This window comes from Aulonocara sp. 'chitande type north' Nkhata Bay, linkage group LG8, assembly GCF_057382095.1.
Source record: "Aulonocara sp. 'chitande type north' Nkhata Bay isolate Kocher_YH1m ecotype deep benthic linkage group LG8, A_spYH_male_GT1.1, whole genome shotgun sequence".
NCBI classification, from domain to species: Eukaryota; Metazoa; Chordata; class Actinopteri; order Cichliformes; family Cichlidae; genus Aulonocara; species Aulonocara sp. 'chitande type north' Nkhata Bay.
The window spans coordinates 10,222,314-10,249,343 of record NC_141351.1 but is presented as its reverse complement, the minus strand read 5'-3'; the positions used below and the strand labels follow the sequence as shown (position 1 = coordinate 10,249,343).

General features: G+C 36.2%; 3 protein-coding genes across 7 annotated transcripts in view; 2 read left to right on the top strand and 1 right to left on the bottom strand.

The window, feature by feature from the left end:
• The window catches only part of LOC147323197 (voltage-gated potassium channel KCNC1-like), a 56,952-nt gene extending 41,603 nt beyond the window's left edge, over positions 1-15,349 (top strand). For 2 of the 5 annotated variants that reach the window (XM_086303429.1, XM_086303426.1), the window contains exon 6: positions 7,589-15,330. Coding sequence is in view for 2 of the 5 variants with exons in the window: in XM_086303425.1 (XP_086159551.1) it covers positions 510-664 (155 nt within the window). In the remaining 3 variants the exon portion in view is untranslated. Of the gene's footprint in view, positions 1-509 lie in introns of all 5 variants that reach the window. The other 3 variants (XM_086303425.1, XM_086303430.1, XM_086303427.1) reach the window with 3 other exon arrangements.
• Positions 15,350-16,592: 1,243 nt separating this feature from the next.
• LOC147323196 (potassium voltage-gated channel subfamily A member 7-like) lies at positions 16,593-21,638 on the top strand. The gene is made up of 3 exons (XM_086303432.1): positions 16,593-16,834; positions 17,040-17,794; positions 19,803-21,638. Exons 2-3 carry the CDS (start codon positions 17,117-17,119, stop codon positions 20,694-20,696), a joined length of 1,572 nt encoding a protein of 523 aa, XP_086159558.1. The 5' UTR covers positions 16,593-16,834; positions 17,040-17,116; the 3' UTR covers positions 20,697-21,638.
• Positions 21,639-23,024: 1,386 nt separating this feature from the next.
• fgf21 (fibroblast growth factor 21) lies at positions 23,025-26,967 on the bottom strand. The gene is made up of 4 exons (XM_086303433.1): positions 24,197-26,967; positions 23,987-24,064; positions 23,753-23,856; positions 23,025-23,668 (listed from the first exon to the last, which is right to left on the bottom strand). The coding sequence occupies exons 1-4, from the start codon at positions 24,327-24,329 to the stop codon at positions 23,378-23,380; spliced, it is 606 nt and encodes a 201-aa protein (XP_086159559.1). The 5' UTR covers positions 24,330-26,967; the 3' UTR covers positions 23,025-23,377.
• Positions 26,968-27,030: the final 63 nt, after the last annotated feature.

Here is a 27,030-nt window from a genome sequence, read left to right as displayed (position 1 = left end):
CAGTGATATCAGAGTATTTGCTGTTGTGTAAACTGCGGTTTTGGCCAAATAGTTGTCCAAATTACCTGAACATCGGACGTTACCGTTCACAAGGTGTTGGGTAATTTATGCAATGGCCTGTTTATTGGTGTTAAATTTTTTAATATCTACAAATCTTTTGCGTTTATGTTTTTTGAGGAAAAAAAGGCATATCATAACTCGCATTTTCTTGTCTTGTCTGTCTTGTCTCTGTCTGTCCTTTATATGTCTTTATGATTTTCATTTAATATCCTTCATTTTCTTTTCTCTTCACTTTTGTGGTTCTTTTTTTAATTCCTACTTTTAACATCTTCAACCTCATGTTCATGTTTCAAAACTATGAAACCTTCATAAAAAACATTTTGCATATGGGAATTTTTCATATTATCTGTAAACATTTCACTGATTTTCTTTCCATTTATTCGCACATGACATAAAAAAATACAAACAATTTATTAAACTGATTTATTATTATATTTATTGTCTTAAAGCAACCGGCTATGAAAAATCTCGCAGTCTTAATAACATATCGGGAATGACTGGGTCAGCACTGCGACTCGCTCCTATTACTAGCCCGCCTTTTGAGACCTATGAGGCTCCAGGACCTCTGCGGCGCTGTCGTTCCCCCATCCCCTCCATTTTGTAGCAGAAATTGTGTTAATGATTGGCTGATAAGAGATGCAGCAGATTAGCCATGGACCAATTACGTTGAAGCCTCCATTTGCATTGTACGCCATGCAAATACAATAGCAATAACATACAATGAACTCGAATGTAGAAAGAATGAGATCTTGTCTTGTGAATCAAATGGTTTATGAAGCATGTTAGGTGGAGTTAAATGCAAAATTTAGCTTTAAAGATAAGTGGTTATTTAAATAATTACAAGTAATGTAAAACTGATTGGGGCTGCTTAGTGAATAAAATAGTGCCATGCATCAAGAAGGTGTTATAAAAATGTGCTCAGTTACATTTTCAGATGAATATTTTTGCGAATTCTGGACCAAACTAACTTAGACTCCTAACACTCATACAGTGAAATAATCATGGAGCAAGATACATGATATGAACAAAATTACTGAGCCACATCTCTTAATCTTTGAATTCAGGTGTTTCACGTGTGCCATTGCCACAGCTGGATAAAATCCTTCACATTTTTTAAACAGTTTTTAAGACATTTTGCCTCTCATTCAACAGACTTTTTCCACTTCTAAAAAATGTAATTGGATGCCACCATTGCAATAAGTCAGTCAGTGAAAGGTCTTCCCTCCAAGATAGTCCATAATCAACTGTAAGTTGTTTTGTTGTAATGTGGCCACAAAGCAGGGTCACACATAAAGGTCAATAACCTCCACAGCTCCTCTGGTATTAACATCAGGACAAAAATGGTCAAGTCATAGTCAAGCAGCTCCAGTAAGTGTTATACGTAAGTGGCTTAGTACTTTTGTCCATATTGTGTAATTTAGTTTATTTAGCCAAAGACAAAGAAAAATATATAGATAATATAATAAATATATAGCGAGTGAACACAGCGCCGCGTAAGCATTCCACAATGTTGAAAAAAAAAACTTATCCTATGTAAGTCTCAATTAACACTCAATTCATTTTCATTATTGTGACGTCATTGGGCACTTTATGCTGATAGTTTACACAGCAAAGTTAGGGGATGTCAACAAAATCAGAAACAAATGAAAGTAATACGTGTTTTATTGTACCAAAAGAGCTATCTAATTCTGAGGGTGAACATGTCTCTTGAAAATAATAGTTCTTATATTGTATTGCTGTTAGGAGCTAATACATACGATCATTGTCTCGTTGTCTAATCCTTTGTTAGATGCTTGCACATTCACTTGATCCACTTGCTACTGTTGTTATTCTAGATGTCTAATATAGATAAGCCAATACTCATTAACAAAGAAAAGTATTGTTTCATTAGACACTTTAACTGATTTGAAAAAAAAATTAAGGCTTATGATTAACTTAAGAAAAAATAGCTTAAAAAATCAGATTTTATTGCTTTCCATATTTACTTCCCTGTAACGCTAATTTATTTCCCCAATTATTATATTGTTCCACTGGATTATTTTGCATTGCGTTGTAATATTCCTTCAAATGCACTATCATATAATCGCCACATAACAGCAAAATCTAAACCTTAAATCTACCCACATGTCAGCCAAATCTTTATACCAGTAAGGCAGACATTCACAAGGTCTTTTTTTAAGCTTTTTGATAACAAATTATAGTGAAGGGTGATATGTGAGAAATTTTACCATTCAAATATCTACATATAAGTGGGACTGCTTGGCTCAACGCATGCTAACTGGTTATTCTGAAATGGCCTTTGGCAAAGGAGCAAAATCTTCTGTTTTATGGTAGCAAATGACTGAGTTGGCCTTTGAAGTATAATCAGGACAGTGATATAAATGAAATATGCACTTGTAGGTCTAAAACGTTTTATAGAAATTTAAATGCAAAGTATTTATAAACAAGAAGATTAGAACAAATGTACAATGTCAGATATGGATTACTACTTAATTAACTATACAGTCAAATCAAATGCAAGCACTTTACTAACAATCATTGTTAATTTGCTCACTCTTGAAGCTTGTGTCTCGGCATCAGAAACAGATAATATTACAAAACAAGTATACAATGAAAACCTTGGACCACCTAATCAAACTTGCCTCTTCCTTTTTTCTAAATCTAATTAATTTCTTCCTCACCATTTATGCTTTGAAGGGTTTTTTGACATTTTCTTTAATAATTTCAAATAAACCATCATGTTTAGGTGGGCTGTCGCTATAATTTTACCTTCAGCAATCTCAATCAAAAGCAAAAAAGACAAAACAAAAAAAACGATTTAAAAATAGTGACACATTCACGAATGCAATAAACATGCAACATTACGTTAATGCTGGAAAACATGCTGTGCACATACATATGTAAATACACAGATATATTTTTAATCTAAAACACGCACAGACTTAGCAGGCAATCTCCTCATTATCATTGATTTAGCTATACCAGCTGTAAATGTACAAACGTTATTCAGATGACACGAGCCATTTTTCTTGTTTTATTTCAAGCCAGTATATAGACTTTTTGATGTCCAGGCTGTCATTTTAAATCGCTTTAGTTTTTTAATGATTTTGTATTTTTTTCATGAATACTGTGTATTTCATGGCAAGAAATGACATTTTAATGCCACTGGTTGTCTAAAATAACTATTAAAATAATACAATGTTGTAAATTGTTCATAGGATTCTTAACCAACAGGAACATAGACTGAAGAGAGCAAAAAATAAAAAATAAAAATGCTTCAGAACTAGTTTTTACAGACAATTGTAAAAGGAAAGTATTTCCATACTTGTTTTGAAGTCTTACTATCCACATGCTTCCAGACCCCTTATATTTGTGAACCTAGATATGCAGCGTTTACATGAAAGCTGTGACATCACTTGAATGTTTTCCTTGAATGATGTTTTAGTGTCTGCGTTAGGATAGATTTTGACATTCAGGCACTGTAAGAAGTAATGCTTGCCTGGCTTCATCCGTTGCTGGTTTTGAAGGCCATCGCATATATTTTCAGACCAAAGTAGCGTTAGGTTGATTCACTTCATGATTATGATGTCAGAAAATTACAACATTTTAGTGTTGTCTGAAAATATCCGAAACTGCATGCCGAGATTTAGTTCTCCTGTGAATGAAAGCATTTTTGATAGATACTTGATGTAAAATGTCAAACTGGACTTGTACAGTTAAGATAGCAAAACTCTGGGATAGGTTTTTCAATTAATTTATCCTACAGAGAAGTCTTTTGTGAAGTGAAATGAATCACTGATTGGTCTAGATCACATGCTCAAAGATGTTCTTAGTCCACACAAGCAAATCTTTTGGACTATAAGGTTTGCTCACATCGCTTCTCAGTGCTCGTTAAACCTTTTTTGTGCCCACTTACTGTACTGTATTATCATAGAATGTCTACGCAATCTATAACATCCCCATTGTGGATGTTATAGTTTGCAGATGCTTTGACTTCGGATGTTATGCAACTTTGTGTAGAATGTAAATTTGTGTTACAGTAAAAGAACATGTCCATCCATCATTTACAATGTCTGCAGGGGATTGTTTTGCTTGAATGCTTTAACTGATTAACAGCGAATGAGGGGAGTACCACACCTCACACAACCTTATCCTAACATTAACACTACAAGAGTACTGCATTTGTTTATATTCAGTTTGTATTGCCTCTGAATCGACTGACTATATGTTTAGTAAAAAGAGAAACGAGTAGTTGTGGCAAATGCAAATAACCTAGAATCCTCCAAAGCACCCATTGTTTAAGTAAACGAAACAGGCAGTATGTTGTAAGTGCCTCTATGAGGCCCATGTAGGCTTAACTTAAAGTTAGATTTAACTAGCTAGACCTTTGATGTAATGCTCAATAGGTCAGTGGTTTTTACTAAATATGTACATATCTGTATCTACATATACATTAAAGCCAAAACCTATGTATGTATACCATATGAGGGGAGGGCAAGAAATTCCATAACCACTGATTCTGATCTCATATGCATGTAAAGTGATGTTTGGCTTTCCCTAAAAATCCTAAAAGTCCCATGCACAAACTTGGTTTCCAGTTATAAATACATACTTTTGAGGTATGTTTGCATTTTTTTTTTATTATCTTTTTCTTTACTGTTATCACATGATTAGGGTTTTTTTTTTTAAATCTATGTAATTATCCAGTGACCTGTAATGATGGCTTGAAAGAAGGTTCAGAGTGTAAGTTCGGTATTTGCTTTGATAAGAACTGATTTGAGTACATGTGCTTTATGTTAATCGATATAAACGTACAATGAGTATGAATATTTCAGTGATCACGACTAATGTATCAAAAAACGTTTGATAAATGTGCAGCTTTGTGGGAAAATATGCAGGACTGTATTGTAAAAACCTTCTAGAAAGGAAGAGAATGAAGCTGAACTTTGTGCTTTGAGAAGGGTGGAAGTGAAACTGTGAATTCAGTTAAACGCCTGTGTGTGTCACTATTGTGCATAACAAGATAGTTAGACTAACTTGTAGTGGCCATTAAGAGGATGATGAGTGAATAAAATCTCAAAGTCTTGGACATAGCAGAATAAAACAAACAATGTCAATCCCCAACAGCGGAAAAATTAGTTAAACTGTTCCTCGAATTTGCCCTAGGGATCAGATTTATAACTAATATATAATATAACTAGTGGTGTATGCATTAAAATAATGCATACACCACCCTTTAAACAAATCAGGCAGTAATATTTACATTTGTAAAGTGCTGGAGCAATATAAGAACATAGGAATAATGTCAAAGACACCTGTATTTGCTATTTGTGTAATGTTAAAGATATTTCTTGTTGTTCTTTTTTACTTATGCTCTGTTTATAGCTTCGTAGCTATGTTGTGTGGAAATGAGTGAATAAGACAAAGGCACAGTCAGAACTGCATATTTTGTCCCCAAAACATCAGATCCTAAATGAGGCTGTCACAATGTCAGATTTTTCACAATAACAATATTATTGCAATATCTATCAAAATGAAAAAAGAAAACAAAGCAATAACGACGAATCTCATCCTCCTTCAACTTTGTGCACTGTGTATTTTGTGTTTTTGTGTATTTTTGGGCAATACACAAAGTATGAGTCTAAGGCTGTGGAAGATGTCTGCAAACATAACTATACTAAATTGAGGAAAAAGATATTAAAGTGTAATTTATGACCAGACAAATAATATTGTTTTACTGTCCAATAGTGGCTAATTTATATATTTATATTCATACATAGGAACTCTCACTTGACAATAGGAGAGAGTCATATACAGTAATGGTTATATGTCTGCATTTAACACATGTAAAAAAAATACTTTATTGATATTAACAGAATTCAGTGACTTCACTTAATGTCTTGGTTAAATTAAGATGTACTGAGCAGTAATTGTAAGCTTGTGAGCTACATTTACTGCAAAAGTGACTTTTCCTAGTTACTGTGCTGTGTTTTTATTTTTTGGTTTGTTTGGGTTTTTTTGTCTGGCACCTTTCTACTGGATACTGATAGAAGAAGGAAGTCAAATGAAGAGATGAAGGACCCACAGGAAGAGCTTATACAGCATCAACAATGGATAATTGTATTGTACATTAATGTTTGCTGGTGTGACCACAACAGAAGTGTTTTATTTCTTGAAAGATGTTTAATGGCATCACAAAATTTGCTAGATTTGTTAAATGAATGAACTTCATAGTGTGGTGTTGTTGACAAGCATTTTCTGGAATTAGTAGCTGTGTTTTCAAGTGTAGCTTAAGGGTAGGTGTTAAACCCCTGAAACTGTGTCTGGGAGTAATGCCACAATCTCACAATCTGAAGTCCAATAATACTTTTGTGGATGTGAAAACCTCCATGAATGGCATTCAGTATGTTTCTATGTGTCCATGTGTCAAAATGTCAAAAATGTCCTTTTCCGTGAAGTATACAAATCATTCAAATGAAAATGTTTGCACACACGCACTTACACAGACTAGTGAAGAACTGATTAGAGTTTCCCTAATCCTGCTCACTTTGAAATGTTCTGTGCTTTGAAATGTTCTGTGCATAACTCACTCATGTAACAATGACTGCTGTGTTCACTGAAAGTTGAAGTGCAAAGTTGGTCAGTTGGCTGGTAGCAAGTTTCATTCAGTCTATTGTTTGTTTTTTTAATAATGTCAGCTGTCATTTTTATCGTCACCGATACCTGAGTATAAATTATAAATGTGTGATTACAAAAAAGTACAGCAACTCTGCCCATAATAAGCAAAATCTATCCCAACTTAAATCTCACTTATCTCCTTGTGCAGCTCTGGACCACACCCAGCAGCGCTGTCATTTTAGTTTGCTTCCTATACGTCCACTTTGTACTTGCACTCTGCATCTGTGATTTCACCATAGACCCCAGAGTAATATATTCAGTGACTGCTAGAGAACTGTGGTGCGTGCCGCAATGACACAGTCTTCACTCACCACCCATCCTGTTTGCCATATTTGGCTCCTTGCGACATTGTTCCTTTGACACAACGGAGGGGATCCAGCTAACATCACAAATGCAGAATGCAATTTGTCAAAATGGGACTTTACAGGAATGTACTAAAAATAGCAACCTCTACACTCATGTTTTATGTGCAGAGTTGCAGAACTTAAGTTATATGCAAAGTTACTGTCTGTACATATCTATGAGACAGACTGGTTTTTTTGTAGCTTGTTGTAGATGTCATTACAGTTTAAATGTGTGAACCTCATTCTGACACTGTTAACCTGCAGTTTACAGGTAATAGCAATCCTTGATTATTTTCCTATTCTACATAATATTAACAGAATTAATAACCTGGATTACAAAAGTCCCTATTATTGACATTCAGAATATGACTTTACAACTAAGACTGGTTTATATCAGTTAAGCACTTTTATAAATTAATCAGTTTGTTTATAACGTTTTACTGTGCATGCTATTTCACAAACTCTGTGGACCTGATATTAATGGCTTTCTGTTCTTTTCTTTACAGTGTTAAGTTTCTAGCATTCGCCCTCTCTCTAATGAAGAGTCCATAACTGGTAAACACAAATTTGCGGCGGGAGCCACATAACGACAGGTGTGACACGGATGGACAGTTTAAAGGAGATCTTTGGGGTGACAAGAGAGACCAGAGGTTAATCATGAATTAAAAAATCATATGGTCTGCTCCTCACATTGTTACCAAAGCAGCCTCTCGGAACTCCAACCACACTTTTTACAGCTGTCTGACTGACCTTTTCTTTTCCTTTCCTTTGGCAAACTGACTGAGCATTGCACTTACACACTTTTGGGAGAAAAAAGGACCCCTTAGTTCACATTCCAGATGACATCTCTCTGACACTAATACTCGCCATCTTGTATGAAGACCAACTCAGTGCTATCTACAGTACTGAACAACTGAGCAACTTTGAGTTTCTGAAAAAACAAAACAAACAAACAAAAAAAAACACGTCTTCAACGGGACTGAATGAACAATGTAGCATCTCTGCTAACATATTGTAGCATTTGTTGGCTGGGAAATAACTTGACTTAACTCATCAACCGTTCACAGAGAGAGGAATTTATGCATTCAAGGGATCTTTTAGATGTCATTTTCCTCTTGGGTTCCTTTTCCAGTTAAAAAAACAAAAACAAAAAACGAGTACACGAGAGACAAAGGATTGGTCTTACTCATTAAAACACCTGGCATTCACACACATATATTTTATATATATATTCATAAATATATATACATATATATGGCCCATTTGGGGGACCCTGTGTGTATATATATATATTGATATGTATATATGTATACATATATATATATATTACACCCATATGGTCCCTTGTTCAAGCTTAGCACGTGTATAGTATGTTTGCCACTGAATCTATGTCTTCCATTAACTTTTATCTGACTGAAACACTGCCCTCCTCACAGCACTGATATCAAAAAAAACTACAAACTATACCAAGTGTGAAGCACATGTAAACAAAGCACATGTAGCATCTGCTCAAACATGTCACATATGGCATTTACTGTACATTTATACTCACCTGAAACAGTCACTGCAACAAAATAGTGAGAAAAGACTTGTCTTTATCTCTCATGTACTGACATGGGCTTGCCCAAAGGTCCTGTAGCATGCACTTGCTGAATGACCTTCTTTAATGTGTTGTAGATTGAGGAAATATTCCATTAAGGTTGAGTTTTATACTTGCCCTACAATTCACTGCCCAATAGAACTTACTTATTAAACTGCCACTATCCCTATCCTGATTTGCACATATAGGATATTTTCCCATGTCTGACTGACTCAGCATTCAGCCATGGGGAGTAAAGAGAGGTGAAGTCCTCATCGATCAAGGGATAGCAGCCTTCCTGAATGACAAATAAGACCATACCACTACAAGAACTGTTTTTAATTCACTCTCCAGTGGTTGTAATTTCAATGTTATTTTGAAAGGGACCAATCAGATAAATCTTCTCCCTCAACACAAAGGCTGTCACTGCGAGTCAAGGCACAGCACTCCCTGGACTCATACTGCCCCATCTCTCGCTTGCCCTTGATGTGAACGATTTCACGGGCAAGTGTCAAGATAAAGATGGCCCATTTCGGGGACCCTTACGCGAAGAGTTAAACCAGAAGACGTGGACCAAGAGTAGAGCAAACGCGGAAGTGTACAAAGAGAACAAATCTATATTTTGATAAACAAATCCACAACTCTCCATTACTTTGGAGGAGATTTCTGAGCAGAAAAAAAGTCCAGAATGACAGAAAAAATAGAGTCAGATGCAAATGTGATTTGAGTATTTGGCATCAAGAAATGGAGTCAAAGTCCTATAAAAATACGGAGAGAAAATAATCTGCTATGAGGGGTGTGCAAAGCTGTTTACCCCACAAGCACTGAGAAAATGTTTTCTGAAAGACAATGAGCAATGACAGACTGCACCTACAAAGACATGGGGATGATGGAGGATGGACGATGAGATAAACAAATGGAGAAAAAAAGATAATGCATTTTTGTAACTTTGTTTACCAGCATGACTACTTTGCATGACTGTCTTTTCTGCAAGCCCTTAGTTGAAGACAAGGGTGCTAGAGATACAAAAAAATATATATAAAATTAATTAAAAAAAAATGTTATATGCAATTAATGTTTTAAAAAAGATTATAATGAAAGAGAAGAGCTATATTTTGTTTTGAAAAGTTAAAAAAATGTGAATATTGAAACATGTATGTTTGCAAAGTACACCCTGAACTATGTTTTGTTTGATGAAATCTCTCTGCTACTACTGCCCTACATTCGTCATTCCAGTGTTTTTGACCTTTTCTGTCACTGTTTTATTTTCTAATGCACTGAGCAGTATATTTTTTAACTCTTCTAAGTCAACAGTGGTCGTTCAAGACTTTGCCTATAGCACCTGCGCAAAGGCTTTCTTTCCTGGGATGTTCTTTGTTTTTTTGTTAGGTCCATGTTTTCCTCCTTGATTCATTTGCACAACTTACGTAGCAGCAGCAGCAAGAGCAGCAGCAGTTCTAAAACAGCAGCACTCCATACCACAACTTTGACAGCTTGAATACTACTCATAGTTTGCTTTTTTTCTTTGGCAATAATACAGTAGTTGTCACAAGATTGTAGCAGGTCAAATGGAGAACCTTGAGTCCTTGGAGTATCTTTAAAATCTCAGTGTTAGAGATTTATAAAGGCCTTGGATGTCCCATGGCAGGATTTTGCTAGGATAGGCAATTCTGTTCCATTCATAGAAACATGGGAGTAGATGTGTAGGTTATCCAATAAAGACCAATAACAGTACGAAAGATACTATATTGGCAAATAGTCGGAGATATCAGGTTTGCATGGAACCAACTGCCATTCCAAAATTTGTGTGGTTTTAAGGACTCAGGTGTGTCAATGATGTGCTTGGATGTAGGTGTTTTGCTATTTTCTTTCTAAGATAAAAAAAAAAAAATCCTAGTATATAGACGACGATAATGTGAACACCTCACAGTGATGTGTACAAACGCATGCATTATGACTTGATAATCTCTCAAGGGGGGGAACAGAGTCTTGACATATTCCCTTAGCCTCCTATCATTGTTTGTCATGAATCCAGTCCTGATAACTATAAACACTGTGCCGTGTTGTAGAGCAGAAACGTCTTCCTCCAAGAGGCAACTGAAAACTACTCACACTCGCAGTGTCAGCATGAGTGTGTAGAGGTAGCTCGTCTTCGTTTTTTTAGATGGTCAGGTCTTTGCATTCGTCACTTACCATGATTATCGTCATCCAGCTGGCTAGTTGGCACCTTATTACAACAAACAGCACAGTCATGTGAGTACCAATCAAAAAGACCCAGAGCTTCCAAAATGATGTCAGAAAGTGGGAACGAAAGGGTGAGAAATACCAGTGTCCACCAAGGGGAGATTGATAATGATGTAATAAGTAAAAAATAATGTCACTGTTGAGTGCTCTCTAAGCCCCTCATCCTTGTCTTGGTATTCCAAGTGAGTTTCAGGCCCTGCTGGTCCAGGGCTTAGCTCAGGCAGCTGCACGGTTCTTTGTCCATTCCTAGTACATTGCAGTTGGAGGCTCACCAGAATATGAGACTCAGTGGTGTGATGTAGACTGTAGAAGTCCTTCAAAAATTCTGTCGAGTCTACACTGGTTTTACAGGGTCTAGAACTTTTGTCTATTTGCATTAAATGGTCCATGGAATTTCTTTTTTGGTTGCGTATCTTTTTAAAACTCACAATTTCAGTTCCCATTTTGGAAGGCATTAAGCTACCATGGCTTTGATGGTCACAAAGATGTTTATGAATATTTCAGAGGTAAACTTCTTGCAATGGTGCGCACACTTGCAAAAACCTTGTGCTTCACCCAGCTGTTTTTGTTTTTATGGCCAAGTAGTGTCTTTTCCTCTTTTTATTTTTCATGGTTACAGTCTTTATTTCCTTCATTCTCTACGTTGTGGCTGCTCTGCCAATGCCAGGCTGAAAAAGATGTCTTTCCTTTTCCAATGCATAATACTGCCATTTGATTTAGACACGTTTGAAGAGAATGAGTTACAATGTTGAGAGTGCTAAGTCTGTTTTATTTTTACAATCTGTTAAAAATGTTATAAATTTCATGTAGAAACACTCACCGTAACCAAAAGAACAAATTTGCTTTACATGGTAAGGAGGTGCAACTGTTGTGACAATGACTATTATGTATGTGGACATGTCATCTGCAGGTGTTGGGAAAGTGTCATGTGGTCCTTGGATGACACATACTCAGTGGTAACCATTTTCTTTATATGCTCGTTTATGTTTAATATGTTTTTCTGTTTTTCTTTTTTAAGTTGAGGACACGGTATGCAATTTGCACCACGAATGCCACTGATAGACACTTACTGTATGCTCCCTGAGACACAGATATTCTGTCATCAGTTTAGATGATTGCAATGTGTAGTGGCTTTATGGTTTTCCATAGAGTAACTTAGCAATCACACTAATTGAAAAATATTTTATTTTACAAATTAATAATGACAGAGTTGTTATCAATGTTATCATACTAACTACATTTTTCTAACATATATCATATATCTTATTTTAATTAGAAATATAATGATTAATACAAAGTCATACCCAATATACATTGAACTAACAGTACATAGTATCATTATGCATCCAAAGATGAAGACATATTCATTTTAGAAGCTATCAAACTGTCTAAAACAGACTTAAGTACTAGTCCATTGTACTGCAGTCTAAGTAGGAGAGTGAATGGGGCGAAGAGGTGGTCACTGGATTATCTGGTTGTGACTTATGCCGGATTTTATTTTTGAAATGTTGTAAAACAAAGAACAACTCATCAAGAACTGTATAAAGTATATTTCAATGGAATGTTCATGATCTATCTTTTTATATTTTGAAGAAAAAATAGAAACATATCAATAAAGTGTCATAATTGAACATATTTCTACTATTGAGACTTATAATGTATGAATGTCAATGCGATCTAATGTGAATCTCAATCTTCATAGCAGCTTGAATGAATAACAAACTAAAAGTCATGAGATGCTTTTTCAGAGACATTAAAATTGCTTAAAATCATTGAAATTAACTTAAAATAAATGAAAAAGTAACACCACTCGTGTGTCTGTTTAAGATTTCTGATCAAATGTGGGCGTTTGTGAACACCGGCTGAATATGACTGATAGAGTGACATTTTGCACCGACTGTCACAGTTAACACTGTTTATCAGCCTGTCGGGAACAGGATACCACAATAAAGTGATTGATATAATTTGATATGAAGTGAGAACACAGTGAAATGCAAAGCTGTCCAAGAAACTGGAGACTGACATTGAATTCATGACTGGAAGGACATGGTGTATATCAGTGCCAGCATTTACAAGAAGTTTCTGTTTAAGTCAGTAACTGTTACTTTGAGAAACAGTCACATAATGGCAATCGATAAATTTGAGGTCAGCAGTAACTGTGTCATGATATTTAAGATTGAGGATGTACTCTAAGTGCTATCTTCCCAGCTTGATATCAGATAACTGTAACTTATAATATTCCTGACACTGGATACCAACATATCCCTTCCTGTTCCAAAATGAGAGGAACAGGAATGTCTATAAAGACATGGATGAGTGAGTATGGTGTCGAAGAACTTGACTGGCTTGCACAGAGTCCAGATCAACCTAATAGAACACCTTTGGGATAAATCAGAGTGGAGACTGTGAACAAGGCCTTCGCATCTGACCTAAAAAATGCACTTTTGAAAGAATCACCAAAAACTCCCATAAACACACTCCTAAACCTTGTGGAAAGCCTTCCTAGAAAAGTTGAAGCTGTTATAGCTTCAAAGGGTGGGCCAACATCATATTAAATGCTATGGAATTATCACTCAAGTTATACTGATGAATGTGAAATCTTTGGCAATAAAGTGTATTACTTACTACCTGTAATATTTTATACCTGAACTATGGACTGTTTGGAAGAAAAAAAACCCAGATATTTAGAAACCTGGTTGTGAAGCGCCATTTTGAAGCATTTTAGTCACGTGCCTGTTGTTGTTGTTGTTTTTTACCTCGAAGTGACCATATTTGAACGAAGAGCCAGTCTGTTAAGTTATCAGCTAATGCTAGCTGGCTTTGTTAGCAACCTACATCCATATACTGGTATGTGTGCATTAAACAGAGGCAAACACCCATTAATTCAGGCAAACTAACTGACAGATACTAAGTTTTCACTTACTACTAACTAAGTTCTTTGGAGGGGCTTTTACTATAGTTAACAATAAGACACACTGTTTTATTTCGCTAAATGCTTCGGAAAGCAGCAACTCAATTTAGCTGATGTCAAGTAGCAAATAGCTAGCCATTGTCTGTGTCAACATCAGGGACAGCATAAAAGATGGATGTAGTTACCATGATGGTACCCACTGGTTTCTGAGGTCGTGTTTTTTGAAGCCTTGAGGTGAGTGTTTCTTCCGTTGTCATCTGGCTTGCTAAAGAGAAAAAAACTACTAGTGAGGAATATGTCTGACTGTGAAACTAATGAGTTATGTTTGATAAGAAATATTCAGTGTGTGGATTCATATCACAGACAACTCTTCATTAAAAAAAACCAACATATGACCAAAATTAAAACAATATTTTAAAAAATAAACTACTATGGGACTGTAAGTCTTTTTTGCAGTCACAGTCACCTATCTAGTAGCCTGTAGACAGAAAGCAGATTTAAGACACTCCTGCAGTGCCTTAATTTTTCCAACCCAAAAGCTACGTCTGTCTTATATGCTGTCTAGGTTTAGTACTCGTTTCTATCACTTTTAACTCAAAGCAGCCTCATTTTGAGTAAAATTTGTTACCGGGAGAAAGTATCTTTAGAAACCAAACCTCTTAAAAGAAAACTTGCGTAGTGGAACAAGATTACTGCATAACATTTGCACTACTGCTGCTTGGAAAATTAAGGGAGTGAAGCTGGTGCAGGGCCACATGCTAAGAAATAAAAATGTGGTCTAATGAATTGGCTGTTCTTTCTACTCATGGTTACCAACTGTCGGTTTCAAACTGTGTTGTGAAATTGTAGTGGTTATGTGTAGCCATCCCATGGGAGTCACAAGATTTAATGACTGTGCTGCATAGCTGCACGAACAGCAGAGTTATACGGCACTATATAGAACCAGGAGCAATCAGGTTATGATGAATATTGCAACACCAAGAATACCACAAAATGATTGATTTCCAAAATTTTAACCCAAAACAAAAAATCTAGCTGAATTCCCTCTTGCATTTTATTGATACTTTATATTCACAAAGCGTTGAAATATTTGTATCTGTATATGCCTGAGTGTATTGGTTTGTAAAACAAATGGTCATCAGGTTCTTAGTAAGCAGACTGTGATCAAATGACAGTGTATTATATCAGCCCGGATGGCAGTTTGTTTTTTTTGCCAACAGCTATTAGAAATGTCTGCAGAGGCCTTTTTCAGTTTTTCTCCTTTGTGCCTAAACATCACCTCCCTCTGGTGGTAAAACATAGTAGTAATCCACTTTGGTAGAGATAGGTTAACATCACAAGTATTGTGTGTGCAGTTAGAAATAATCTGTGGTCCTTTACAATATGTGACACATTACTAAAAACAATAACAGCTTGGTATTCTTCTTCTAGGGCTAATTTATCTATTTTAATATAGTTTTATATTATTTCTTTTTTGTTTATGGGTAACAAATGACTTCTCAGAAGACAGCCCTGTCATTAAATGTAACAATGGCTTGAATCTGATTGTTTCTAGTAGATTATCTCTCTACAGTCATGACGGTCCAAAAAAATAAAAATCCACAAATTTAATAATATTCTTCTCGTATTGTCCGTTTGTACCCCTGTAAGTTGTCACAGACACTTGAATGATTTTCCACCCAACTGCATGAACTAGCAGATCCAAGGTGTAGGCGGTAGCTCTTTTTCCCCCCATGAAGCCTGTTGTGTGGCACAGCTATCGTCAGCAACAGATTGAGAGTCTGGTGGGGGCTGATCCTGATTTAGAGGTGATGGAGGCAGACAAGGGTCCAATTTCCTTTGAACTCAAAGTATCATTATCTGTGAAATGAGGGTGAATATGTGATATAGCAAAATAAAACCTACACTGGTAAATAATTTATTATTGTGCCGCTCCACAAATAGAAAAATGTGAGCCAGTTCACCTAATAGGTTCAGTGACACAAACATTAGGTTTGTGTCACTGAAGACATTTTTGTACATAAAAATAACAAAAGCACGAGATGTATTAAATAAAATAATAATGGATGATGATTTCATTTGTGTTTGCCAACTTGTGGAATAGTTTAGTGGTGGACTTTGTGAAAATCAACCCTAATAATATTTACATAAATGAAGATATGTCAAAAGTTAATTTTTAATATGAGCTTTGTAAGAAATTCAAGTGATTGTGCTTTTACATTTTTGTATACTACAAAATTTATTACATTTGGTGTAAAAATAAATGACTGTGATGTAAAAAGGAAAACATATTTAGAGCAACTTAGTAACTACAACACATTTGTTGTTGATTACGGTAGTTATACTGTAAAATAACAATTTCATGCTGCCAAACAGATCCAAGTAGTTTATTGTAATTTAACATGGAATTTTGTTGCAGCATATTTCAGTTCAGACGCTAGAAAATGGAATTAATTAGAAAGCTTTAAAAATATGTTTTCTATATGTTCGTTCTATGACGCTCAAACTCCACAGTTCTGGTTTTTAATCTACGCACATTCAAATCCAGTCATTTCGACTTAATGAAAAACAGTGAGGGTTTTCTGTCATTCACACGCCCATGCTTGTTAGAGAGGGCAATACCATGCAGAGGTGACATTTGATAGGGAGGTTGAAGGTTGACATGCCCCCTAGCTAAAATGGAGGGAAGGGACACGAAGGGGGTGGAGGGGTCCAGCACAGATCAAATTTCAACAGGACAGCATTCCCCCCAAAATTTGAAGGCAGACAACGTGAGGCAGTGAGGGACAGGGTGAGATCCTGGATGTTCCCGGAGCAAATAACTGGAAGTACAGTTTGTGTAAAGTTGATCAGAGTTAAACCTCTGTGTGATAAGTTAGATAGCCAAACAAGGGCTTTGTGCTTGTGACAGGCAGACACGATGATAGAGAGGAAGAGAGACAACCTGATGAGCCGAAGGAAACAAACAATGTGATTTTTCACCCCGTCATTAGCCTCTGCCACCAGCTGTTTTTCTTAGTGAGTAAATTATATTCATTAACTGGGTACTAACATTGTTTGTTGTCTTGCCTTCAGTTCATCTAAAAACAAAACCATGAATTAACTTTTAATGTAATGAAATCTGTCATGAAATGTCAATTTCCCCTCTTTAGTCCTTTGCTGCTAATGCTTATCAACTGAAAACCTATTTCGCTGATGTAATAATCACTCTGGTTTTAAACAGGTTTTCTTTTAAGTCCAGGTGTTCAAAATCTCAAGAGGGTGGTTTGGAGCATTCCCTCGGTTAGGATAATAACAGGGATGGAAAGCAGGGATCCACAGTCCAGTGAAGGAGAAGGCAGAGGGAAAGAGAGCGATGGGGAGAAGGACGAGCATCTCAAGGACCAGCTCGACAGTGAGGAGAAAGGAGAGAAGGAGATCAGGGGAAACGAGAAAGAGAAGAAGAAAGAAAAGCGTCGCTCAGGATCTCTATGGAGGAATGGATGGGCACTGAGTGAAAGACTGGCCATCAATGTATCAGGGATGCGTTATGAAACTCAGCTTCGCACCTTAGCCCAATTCCCTGACTCCATGCTCGGCGACCCCAGACGAAGGTCACGCTACTTTGACCCACTTCGAAATGAGCTCTTCCTGGACCGCAATCGAGCCTGCTTTGATGCCATTCTGTATTTTTACCAGTCAGGGGGTAGGCTTCGGAGGCCTGCAAACATACCCCTGGATATTTTCATGGATGAGCTGATATTCTATGAGCTCGGAGAGGACATCATGAACCGCTTCAAGGAGGACGAAGGTTTTCCAAAAGAAGAGGAGAGGCCTTTGCCATCCAACAGACTCCAGAGAAAACTGTGGATGCTGTTTGAGCACCCAGAGTCCTCATCGGGTGCACGCATCATCGCCATCATTAGTGTGATGGTAATCGTGGTGTCCATCCTCATCTTCTGCCTGGAGACACTTCCTGACCTCAGACATGACAGAGAGGTTGGAAATTTAATTCAAGTTCATGTTTGGGAAGGAAAGGTGTGAAAGATGGATGGTTTTTGCAGGGTTACCTGAAAGACAAAATGGTGGTATCAAGGCACTAAAAGAGAAACCCAAAATCTTGTTGTAAAGTCTTGAATGAAATATATGTGATTGTTTGGGTCAAAGGAAACATAATACTTTGGTAAGCTGTTGTTTAGGTAAACACACACTAGAAGAGTACTACAGTGTGCTAAGAGGAAAAATACTGACATAGGATACTATTGGCCAATATGTCTGGAAGCAGACCAGAGCAAGCGAGAGCTTATGGCGTGATTATTTTAGTCGGCTGTTAAATTTGATACGCTCGGATTCAGGAAGTGTTAAAGGGTACAGGGATTAATGGGTGGGATTAATTGGAATACAAATAATAGGAAGCATATTCAGACCCGAGAAGACAGTTAAGTGTGTTAATTAAAGGTCACAAGTGACCATACATATAGGCAAAGGTGAGCCAAGGCCTTCCAGGTGGCTTAGAACCAGAGACTAAAAGGTGTCACAGGATGAGCTGCATTGTTTTGGGTCATGTTAACACATTCCTCCAGGACTGCTGTGCTGTGGCAGACTTCCTTTGCACAAGGCAGCTGCCAGGAAACTACTGTAACCTCCTCCTGTTCGAGTCAGCGGTACACTCACTGAACTGCACTGGCAATGTTACACGGCCTCGGCAGCCAGGGCGATGGGAATAGCGATGAAGGTGGAGATGGATGAGGAGTGGTGCAAGTAGACACTCATGTTTCTCTTCAGAGATCTCACTTGGTTAAATATAGTCTTAGGAGAGCCCTTGGAGCGAATCAACACATAGATGTCCACCTTTAGTAATAAACACTGTCACTGACCTGCTACTGAAAGTCATAAGGAATACACTAAGTTTATGTCTACTCTGAGCTTTATATATATTCCACACAACCCATTACAGCATACTAAACACATCTATTTTAATCCATGCAATCCGATTTCATACTGTTAACTGAATGTTTAGTATAAGATGTTTTAAATAGCCACCAGCCAATGCTTGAATATGCAGTGTTATAATAATAAGTGGCACACATGATGGAATGACAGGTGGACCAGAAGAGATAGCTGAATGGAAAAGTGCAGATGCCAAACACTTGCAATGCTGCCAAATGTGAGAACCAATAGCATGGTGGGCGACATACTGTAGTTTAATGTATCAAACACTACCTAACTCAGCAGTATTTTTTAAAGTAAAATACTAGCACAATATACAGTAACAGCTTTGCATTTGAAAGAACATATGTTTACTTAATATGTTTTAGGAAGACTTAGATTATAAAATGCATACCACATTCATATATATATATATATATATATATATATATATATATATATATATATATATATATATATATATATAGCTATAGCGACCCACTTAGCTTAGCTTAACTAAGCTTAGCAAAAAGACTGGTCACAACAGGTAACCTGGTGCTATCAAAAGTAACAAATCTTGCCAGCAAACTTAAAGTTTTTTTTAAATTAATTTTAATCCATATAATATTAAAATTAGTTCACTGTTCTATGGATGGCTACCTACCAGATTTTTTGCCATGGTTTTGCATAGTAGTTTGTAGTTAGCACTGTTTCCTTAGAGCAAGACAGTTCTGGTTAGCTGGGACATCTCTGTGTAGAGTTTGAATGTATTCCCCACGCCTCCATGGGTTTTCTACACATTTTCAGCTGAGAGACATACAAATGTATTTTATTGGTAGTTAGAAAATAGATGTAGGTTTGATTTACAACAAATCCTGTGGGACTTTGTGTGTGTAACTTATGCACTTTTAGTTTGATCAAACAATCAAGACACATCCTGTTAATTTTAAGGTGCTGGCAAATGTTTTTGTTACTTAGGTGTTTTTTGATTTTTTTTTTTAAATTATCTTTTGTTTTTACTTCTAACTTCACAAGTATGTTTTACATTTTTCCTGTCTACCCTGTGTCATTCACGCAGGAGCATCACTCCCAAGCAAAGAACATGTCTGAGAACATGCCTGCTGCATCAAGTTTTTTCCACGATCCCTTCTTTATGGTGGAGACTGTGTGCATATGCTGGTTCTCCTTTGAGCTCATCATGCGATTCGCTTGCTCCCCCAGCAAAATGCACTTCTTCAAAGATGTCATGAACATCATTGATTTCAGTGCTATTCTGCCTTATTTTGTCACTCTGGGAACAGAACTGGTCAAAGACAATGATGCCTCTCCAGCCACGTCCTTGGCCATCATCAGGGTCATCAGGCTGGTGAGGGTCTTCAGGATCTTCAAGCTGTCTCGTCACTCTAAGGGCCTCCAGATTCTTGGTCAGACACTGCGGGCAAGCATGCGAGAGCTGGGTCTTCTTATCTTCTTCCTGTTTATTGGCGTCATCCTCTTCTCCAGTGCTGTCTACTTTGCTGAAGCAGACCACAACAAAACAGACTTTGTCAGTATACCACATGGCTTCTGGTGGGCAGTTGTCACCATGACTACAGTAGGCTATGGTGACATGTACCCTGCAACAGTCTGGGGCAAGATGGTGGGCTCTATGTGCGCCATTGCTGGTGTTCTTACCATCTCGTTGCCTGTTCCTGTCATTGTGTCCAACTTCAGCTACTTTTACCATCGAGAGACTGAATGCGAGGACCGAAGTGAGTACACTCATGTCGAAACTGGCCTATGGGAGGATGAGGAGGCTGAACGAGAGGATTTTGAGGAAGATGGCCAGGATCCAGAGGGAGATTATTATGCCAGTGAAGGTATTTGCAGCCCTCTAAATGGGACTTTGCTTGGTGGACTGTGTACAGGACAGAGTATAGAGTACAAGGGAGGAAACATGTATCTGAGGGAACCACTGGTTACTCAAGTTTAGGGAGGAAGTTTTGTATCCTTTGACAAAATCATAAAAGCAAGAAAAGTTCATGATTCACAATTAAATAAAAATGTATTTAAAGGTTCTGAAGTCCTGGCAAGACAAACTAGTGAACCAACAAATGCTAGTTTGTGTCATTTCAATTTAATGCTCATATACCTCCTGACAACCTAATATTGCCTTTGTTATTTGCTGGAACACTAACCAGTCAAATGTCACTGAAAAGCAACTTTTGCATAACACTGGTTTAAAAGACAAAAGTTTTACATTCTCAGGGTTGTGATATTAATGAAATACAAGCTTTTATTTATTAATGCTGTCAGCTTGTGTTTGAGATGACTTCCTGAATGTCTTGTGTCTTGAAACTATAATGTCTTAGTACTTGTGCCTGAAAGTTTGAAATGAAAGCAGACAGATCACAGGCGATATGAATGTCACATCTTTTCAGAACTCAACCAAATACCAGCTGAGCTGTCAATGAGGACAGAGTAAGATCTCTCATACAACACCTTTCACATTCTCAATATTGTTCTATAAGTATAATGTATGCATATTTGATTTTTTTTTTTTTTTTTTTTTAGTTCTGGCTTATATATTACCTAAAATGCCTGTGTTAAATAATTGATTTGACTGCCATGGCAAATGTTCTGTATTTATCTGCTTGATTAATGCATTCAGTGTTTTTGATAAAGATTATATTTTAATAATTTTCTTAAGTTTCCCATTTTGTTTTTTTGGGTTTTTTTTTGTGGTTTCCTTGTGTTGTTTTTTTTAGTCAGTATTTAACAGTTAAGAAAAGGTCTATTACAGCAGTGTTATTTATGACAATGAAATATAACAATCCTTGCTAGCTTAGTCTACTGCGGCTCTGTTTTCACTATTGTGTGTCCATGCCTGACCTTTCCAAGAGCCACTAAGCTGTTATAAGCAATACCTTCAACAACATTGCTGTCAGATTCACAGGAACACATAAGACTTTCCAACACATCACAGTGATGATCCATGGAAGGTATGTGTGCTTATGTTACCTCACTTGTGTAAACTGCTGTAATAATGTGTTTTACTTTGTGTTATTGATGTTAGCTTAACAGTCAGTAAAGGGCAAGTACACTGTAAAAAAAAAAATCCTAAAAAAACCCCTTCTGATTACAAGGCAAACTGCCAACTCTTGAGCCACGTTCGCCCTAAACAACGCTAATAATAATAATTATTTGATGTAAAAAAAAGTTTATGAGAATTATTTTATATATTTTTCCATAGCATTACATTTGAATTTAACAGTTTAATCTTTCAAATAACGAATAAATATTTGTGAAATTATGATACATTTGTGAATGCATTTTATCAATGTAAATATGCAAAAACAAGAAAATTATGTTCTTTTACATTTACAGTCATTTTACGTTAATTTACATTTGAAATGTAAAATCACAGTCTACGTAATTTTAATGATATTCTAGAAAAACATTACAAAACTGTAAAATACACAGTAGAATACTTTTATATTACTTTTTTTTACAGTGTAGATTAAAATAAACCTTTTTTCATTGTCTTTAACAATGGATCCCTGTCTGCTGGAATAGATTAGTCAGCGATGCAATGCTTGGATGACAGTAGATGTCTTTTTGAGTTTCAAACAACTCCTCAAGTAAACTCTATGTTTACTTTATAATAATGGAAAATAGCATGAAATACAAATCTTGTGATCACTTATTTTAATCTTTATAGGGAATGTAATCACTGTTACGGTCACCTGCAATCAGGCCTGAAGTGATGAACAAAGAAAGTGTGCATTTACAATGTCTGTTTATAGATCACAATGAAAAAAAAAAGAACTGATATAAAATGAGAATAATTAAACCTTACAAAAAAAAATCAAATAAATCAAAATATAAATTGTTAAACTCACATAAAACTTTTTTTTAGGGGGATATAAACTGAGAAAATCTGTTGGCCAAAGACGAGGCAAAATTTCATTAGGCACAAAAAAACAATAACTGTGAAAAAAAAAAGACAATAGAGACGTTTTGGCTTTATTTTTGGGGAGCTGTCGCATCGTCCATGTTTTCTACAGTCATTGAAAAAAACATACACCCACACACTTGGTCTACCTCTCATTGGATTTTGTACCACCAGAGGGTGCTCATGCTTTCACTTCAACACGCTTGTTTTCCCACTTCTACTTTCCCGGTCTGTGTACTTGGTAAATACATGCTTGCTTTTTTAAGTACATTCTGGTTTGTTGAACCATTTAATAATGTTGCTCAATCATGACAAATTTGACAACAAATATTTATATCATGTTTGTTTTAATTCAGAATTTCTCCCCAATAAGATAAACACACTTGAGTTGTACAAACAGAAACCTCTTGGGCTTCCCCAGCACATCTGTGTTAGGGAACCTTCAGAAACATCACATGTCAAAATCAGCAGAATGTTACAAACATGATTTCAAAGTACAGTTACAGTTTTTGAAATGTAAAAAAAATAATAAATAACAATTTGAAATCCACAATACATAGTAATAAATAAATAACTTACATTAGTATTGCCTCCGCAAAAACATGTTGAGAACAAATAACAGAAAGCTACTCATTTCAAAACTAAATCAAGTTTACAGGCTGAATCTAAAAACATATATAAAGGTGCCGATCTGTGAGAAGTCTGTGCAGTTCATTCTTTTATTTGTCCATAGAAAACTGAGGACTGCCCATAGAATTTAGACCCATTCCAAGAAGGTCATCAGAGTCCACGTTAAAAAGTCTCTGATTGTTTGGCATCTGCTCAGATACGCTATCCGTTTTCAAGTTATTCCTCAGTGGTAGGAACCGTGTAAAGGGAAGTGCGTGTCGATCTGGGGAATGTCTTGATGCCAGTGACATGGGAAATCCATATTGTGAGGAAATGAAACGGGTGTATCCGTCAGCCAGCAGCATTTCTCTGAAGGTGCAGCTGGTTTCTGAATAGTGACTCTGAAAATAGTGTTAAAATATTGTTAAGATTTGATAGAAAGTGATGCAAAAAAGGAGGAATCAGTTTTCGGTGTTATAGCTTACCTGCCCTTTCAGATTGCCTTCGCTATCCATACAGAGAAAAAGAGATGATGATGGTCCTTTAATGATAACATGGCCTGGTTTAACTGATTTCAGCTGCAGCAAACCTGAAAATACAGAAATAGTGATAATAAAAATTAGATTTGTACATAGGCCTCAAATTATCCACTGTCTTTTGTGGATGGAAGTCAGTGCCAAATATGCAATCTGTTGCGAGCTTATCCTCCTAATACTCACTGTAAGGTGTCTGAGCATCACTTCCTGTGACTCTCCCATCCATGTTCATCTGCAAATACATCCCACGTCTGTGGTTATCTGCAAAAAGAAGCAATGAAGGAAAGTAATCAGAAACATTTGAGTTTTATAAGAGTGACATCGCCTCGTTTGTATTTTGCGCATGCATTCAATTATTCTGTGAATTGCTGCAATGAAAAAATGTTTAAATACCTGTGTAAAGATGCACTTCTCTGACTTGATTATTAAAGGATAAAAGCGGGTTGGAGTCAGGGAGATAAAACGACACAGAGACAGGAAGTGGAATGATTAAGAGAAGAGAAGACAGGTGAAAAAACAAAGGCATTTGGGCAAAAAAGATTGACGAAGCTTTAAGATAAAGAGATGAATAAATAAGAGATAAATAAAAATAAATAGATTTGCAAAGATGAAAAAAATAAATAAATATTAAATAAGAAATATACCACTGTGCACTAGTGACTCCAGGAGCAAGTTTTGGCCCTTATAAAGGAGCTTGGAGAAGGAGGTCCTACTTCATGACCGCATGAGTCAGACATTTCTACATAATTAGTGTGATTGAATGCTGAGGGGAAAACCTTTGCTCTCATACTGTGTATGGACTTCTCAGATCACTTACAGTAAGAGTTGTTGTAAAGTTGTGTTTTTTTGGACTCCCACAGGTTCAAGTGGACTAAGTATTTTCTGAGGCATCATGCACGTGTGCAACATGTATACATAATTATGTTAACCAGTGATTTCATCACTTATCTCAACTTAATCACAATATTTACCAACACCTGAATTTTAGTCTTTTTTTGCACAGAACACATTTTGATATGAATTAGTATTTAAACAACTGCTTCTGTTCATATTAATTGAAGCCCTACACCTTACAGAACCTCCTTATGTGAGGAATTTTTAGTATTGCTTGGAATTTGCAATTCATGACTTCTTGATTAGATAGAGCATCACATATACTCAGTATATTTCAAAATACCTTGAATACACAACAATACATTGGAGCAATTCTTTCCTTTTCATAGTTTTCCTTGAAATATTGTAGTGAAAATTGACCGGAGCACAACACTAATTTTGCTTCGTCACATGTGGACGAGTGTGCTGTTTGCTTTTCCATTCATCCCTCCAATTATACTTTTAAAAACTACAAGAAAATATAACAGGAAGTGTCTGCGTCATCTCCCGAATGAATAATAGCAATGAATTGGGAGTGGGAAGTGACCAAGTGTGTTTTGAGTTTTATGGTGTTTATCTTATTTTGATATGCGTGTGTTTGAGAGAGAATGGGGGGGACGAGTGGGTGAAGCAGATTTATAAGCAGCCGGAGTGTTTACAAGAATGCAGCTGTGCAGTCACAAGAGAGGCCTCACGTCAGATCGGAAACTCTCCAGTTAGGAAAAGGTGCATCACGGTGAAACGTCTTCAAACTGCACCATCACTTATTTCACTGCATTGTCATACTGAATCGGTCAGCTAAGAATGTGAAGCATCTGCAAACACTACCGTTAAGGCCAAAGAAATAATTGATGATGCTTTCTTCAAAGCTCTGATTTACTACTGATCCATCTCCAACTTCTATAAAATAAGTAATAGATTTAGGTAAATAAATGTCTCTGTTTTATATGGAAAACTCTTCATGCTGTTTCCCAATCAAATGGTACAAATACACACAGAACATAGTCAGAAACACTTCAAAATATTCCTTAATGTTTATGCTGGATTTTCCTGTTTACTTTTTAAGCTTCCAGCAAATTGGGGTGTAAGTCCCATCAGTGTGTGTGCGAGAAGTACTTGTAAGAAAAACCCATCATGCTCTTAATTTAAGCACGTTTTTCCCCACCCTCACATATTAAGGATCTTTATGAATGCGTCAATATATTTACAGGTGATGAGGGTGAGTATTCCAATGAATAGAAATCAAACTAAAACTACCCCAGTTAATTACATAAATTAAAATCATTCTTTTTTGTCTCACACTTTTTATGGTATCCTGAAATATGCAAATAGACTCATTTAGACTGCGTATGTTGGATGGTTTTATTCCCATAACCTAAAATAATGAGTTATGGAAGTGAAACGATTGGAAAAATATGTTCTGCCTCTGTGTTCTCACCTTAAAAAAAACAATCTGTATTTGTCCAACTGTTTGCGATAAACGGCCCTGCACTATTTATAACTTCCACTATAATCCGCCATCTGCTTTGGCTCATTTCCAGTCATGTGGTGCTAAATTTATCCTGTAACATAGGCTGCAATTATAGTGTCACTACAGTAATCTCTTTGCTCTAATATAATATTAAAAACCAGGCTGTTTACATATCACCAACATGTCTTATTATAGATCACTCTGTTATGGACCAAATTGCAGGCAAGCACGACAGGAACATAAATGTTAAAAAAAAAAGTGCTACCATGCAACTTCCCAATTTGATTACTTACATAAAGCATCTATTTTTTTGCTTTACAAACTCAATTTTATCCATCTACAGTGCATACAGTACACTAATTTGCTTAAACAGAACAGACATTGTCATTTATTACTAAATATTATTTAATATAAAGTCAGATTCAAGATTTCTATTTCCTTTCATGTACATATTAGAAGCAAAAGTCTTTACAAAGGAAATTTTGGATGTTGTTTTGCCATATATCAGAAAATGTTATGGATAGCCATAAAAAGTCAATTTCTCTCATTTATTTCGGTATAAAAATGTTCCTTAATGAAACAGTGAAAATGGGAAAAAATGAAACAATTTTGTGAGATGCATATTAACTTTAACATTTTTACTGGAAAACATAATTTACCATTAAAACGTTTAAGTGACTGATATCACTATGAAATCTCCCCACTGATGAACTCACATTAAGAAAGTTTTGTAACTTTTCTAGAATTTTCCAGTCATCGTTTTATCTAATTTAAAGTGCCAGAAATTGAAAATGTGTGGTAAATATAAATGTAAATATATATATTTTAGTCTGATAAACATATTTCTTACTAAGAGCTTCATAACTATTGACTCACCCGCATG

Coding starts and splice junctions, on each gene's coding strand:
- LOC147323196 (XM_086303432.1), top strand. CDS start 17,117: ATGGAAAGCAGGGATCCACAGTCCAGTGAAGGAGAAGGCAGAGGGAAA. Junction 17,795..19,802: donor ACCTCAGACATGACAGAGAG/GTTGGAAATTTA, acceptor TCATTCACGCAG/GAGCATCACTCCCAAGCAAA.
- fgf21 (XM_086303433.1), bottom strand. CDS start 24,329: ATGCCTTTGTTTTTTCACCTGTCTTCTCTTCTCTTAATCATTCCACTT. Junction 24,065..24,196: donor AGAAGTGCATCTTTACACAG/GTATTTAAACAT, acceptor TTCTTTTTGCAG/ATAACCACAGACGTGGGATG. Junction 23,857..23,986: donor TGATGCTCAGACACCTTACA/GTGAGTATTAGG, acceptor CTGTATTTTCAG/GTTTGCTGCAGCTGAAATCA.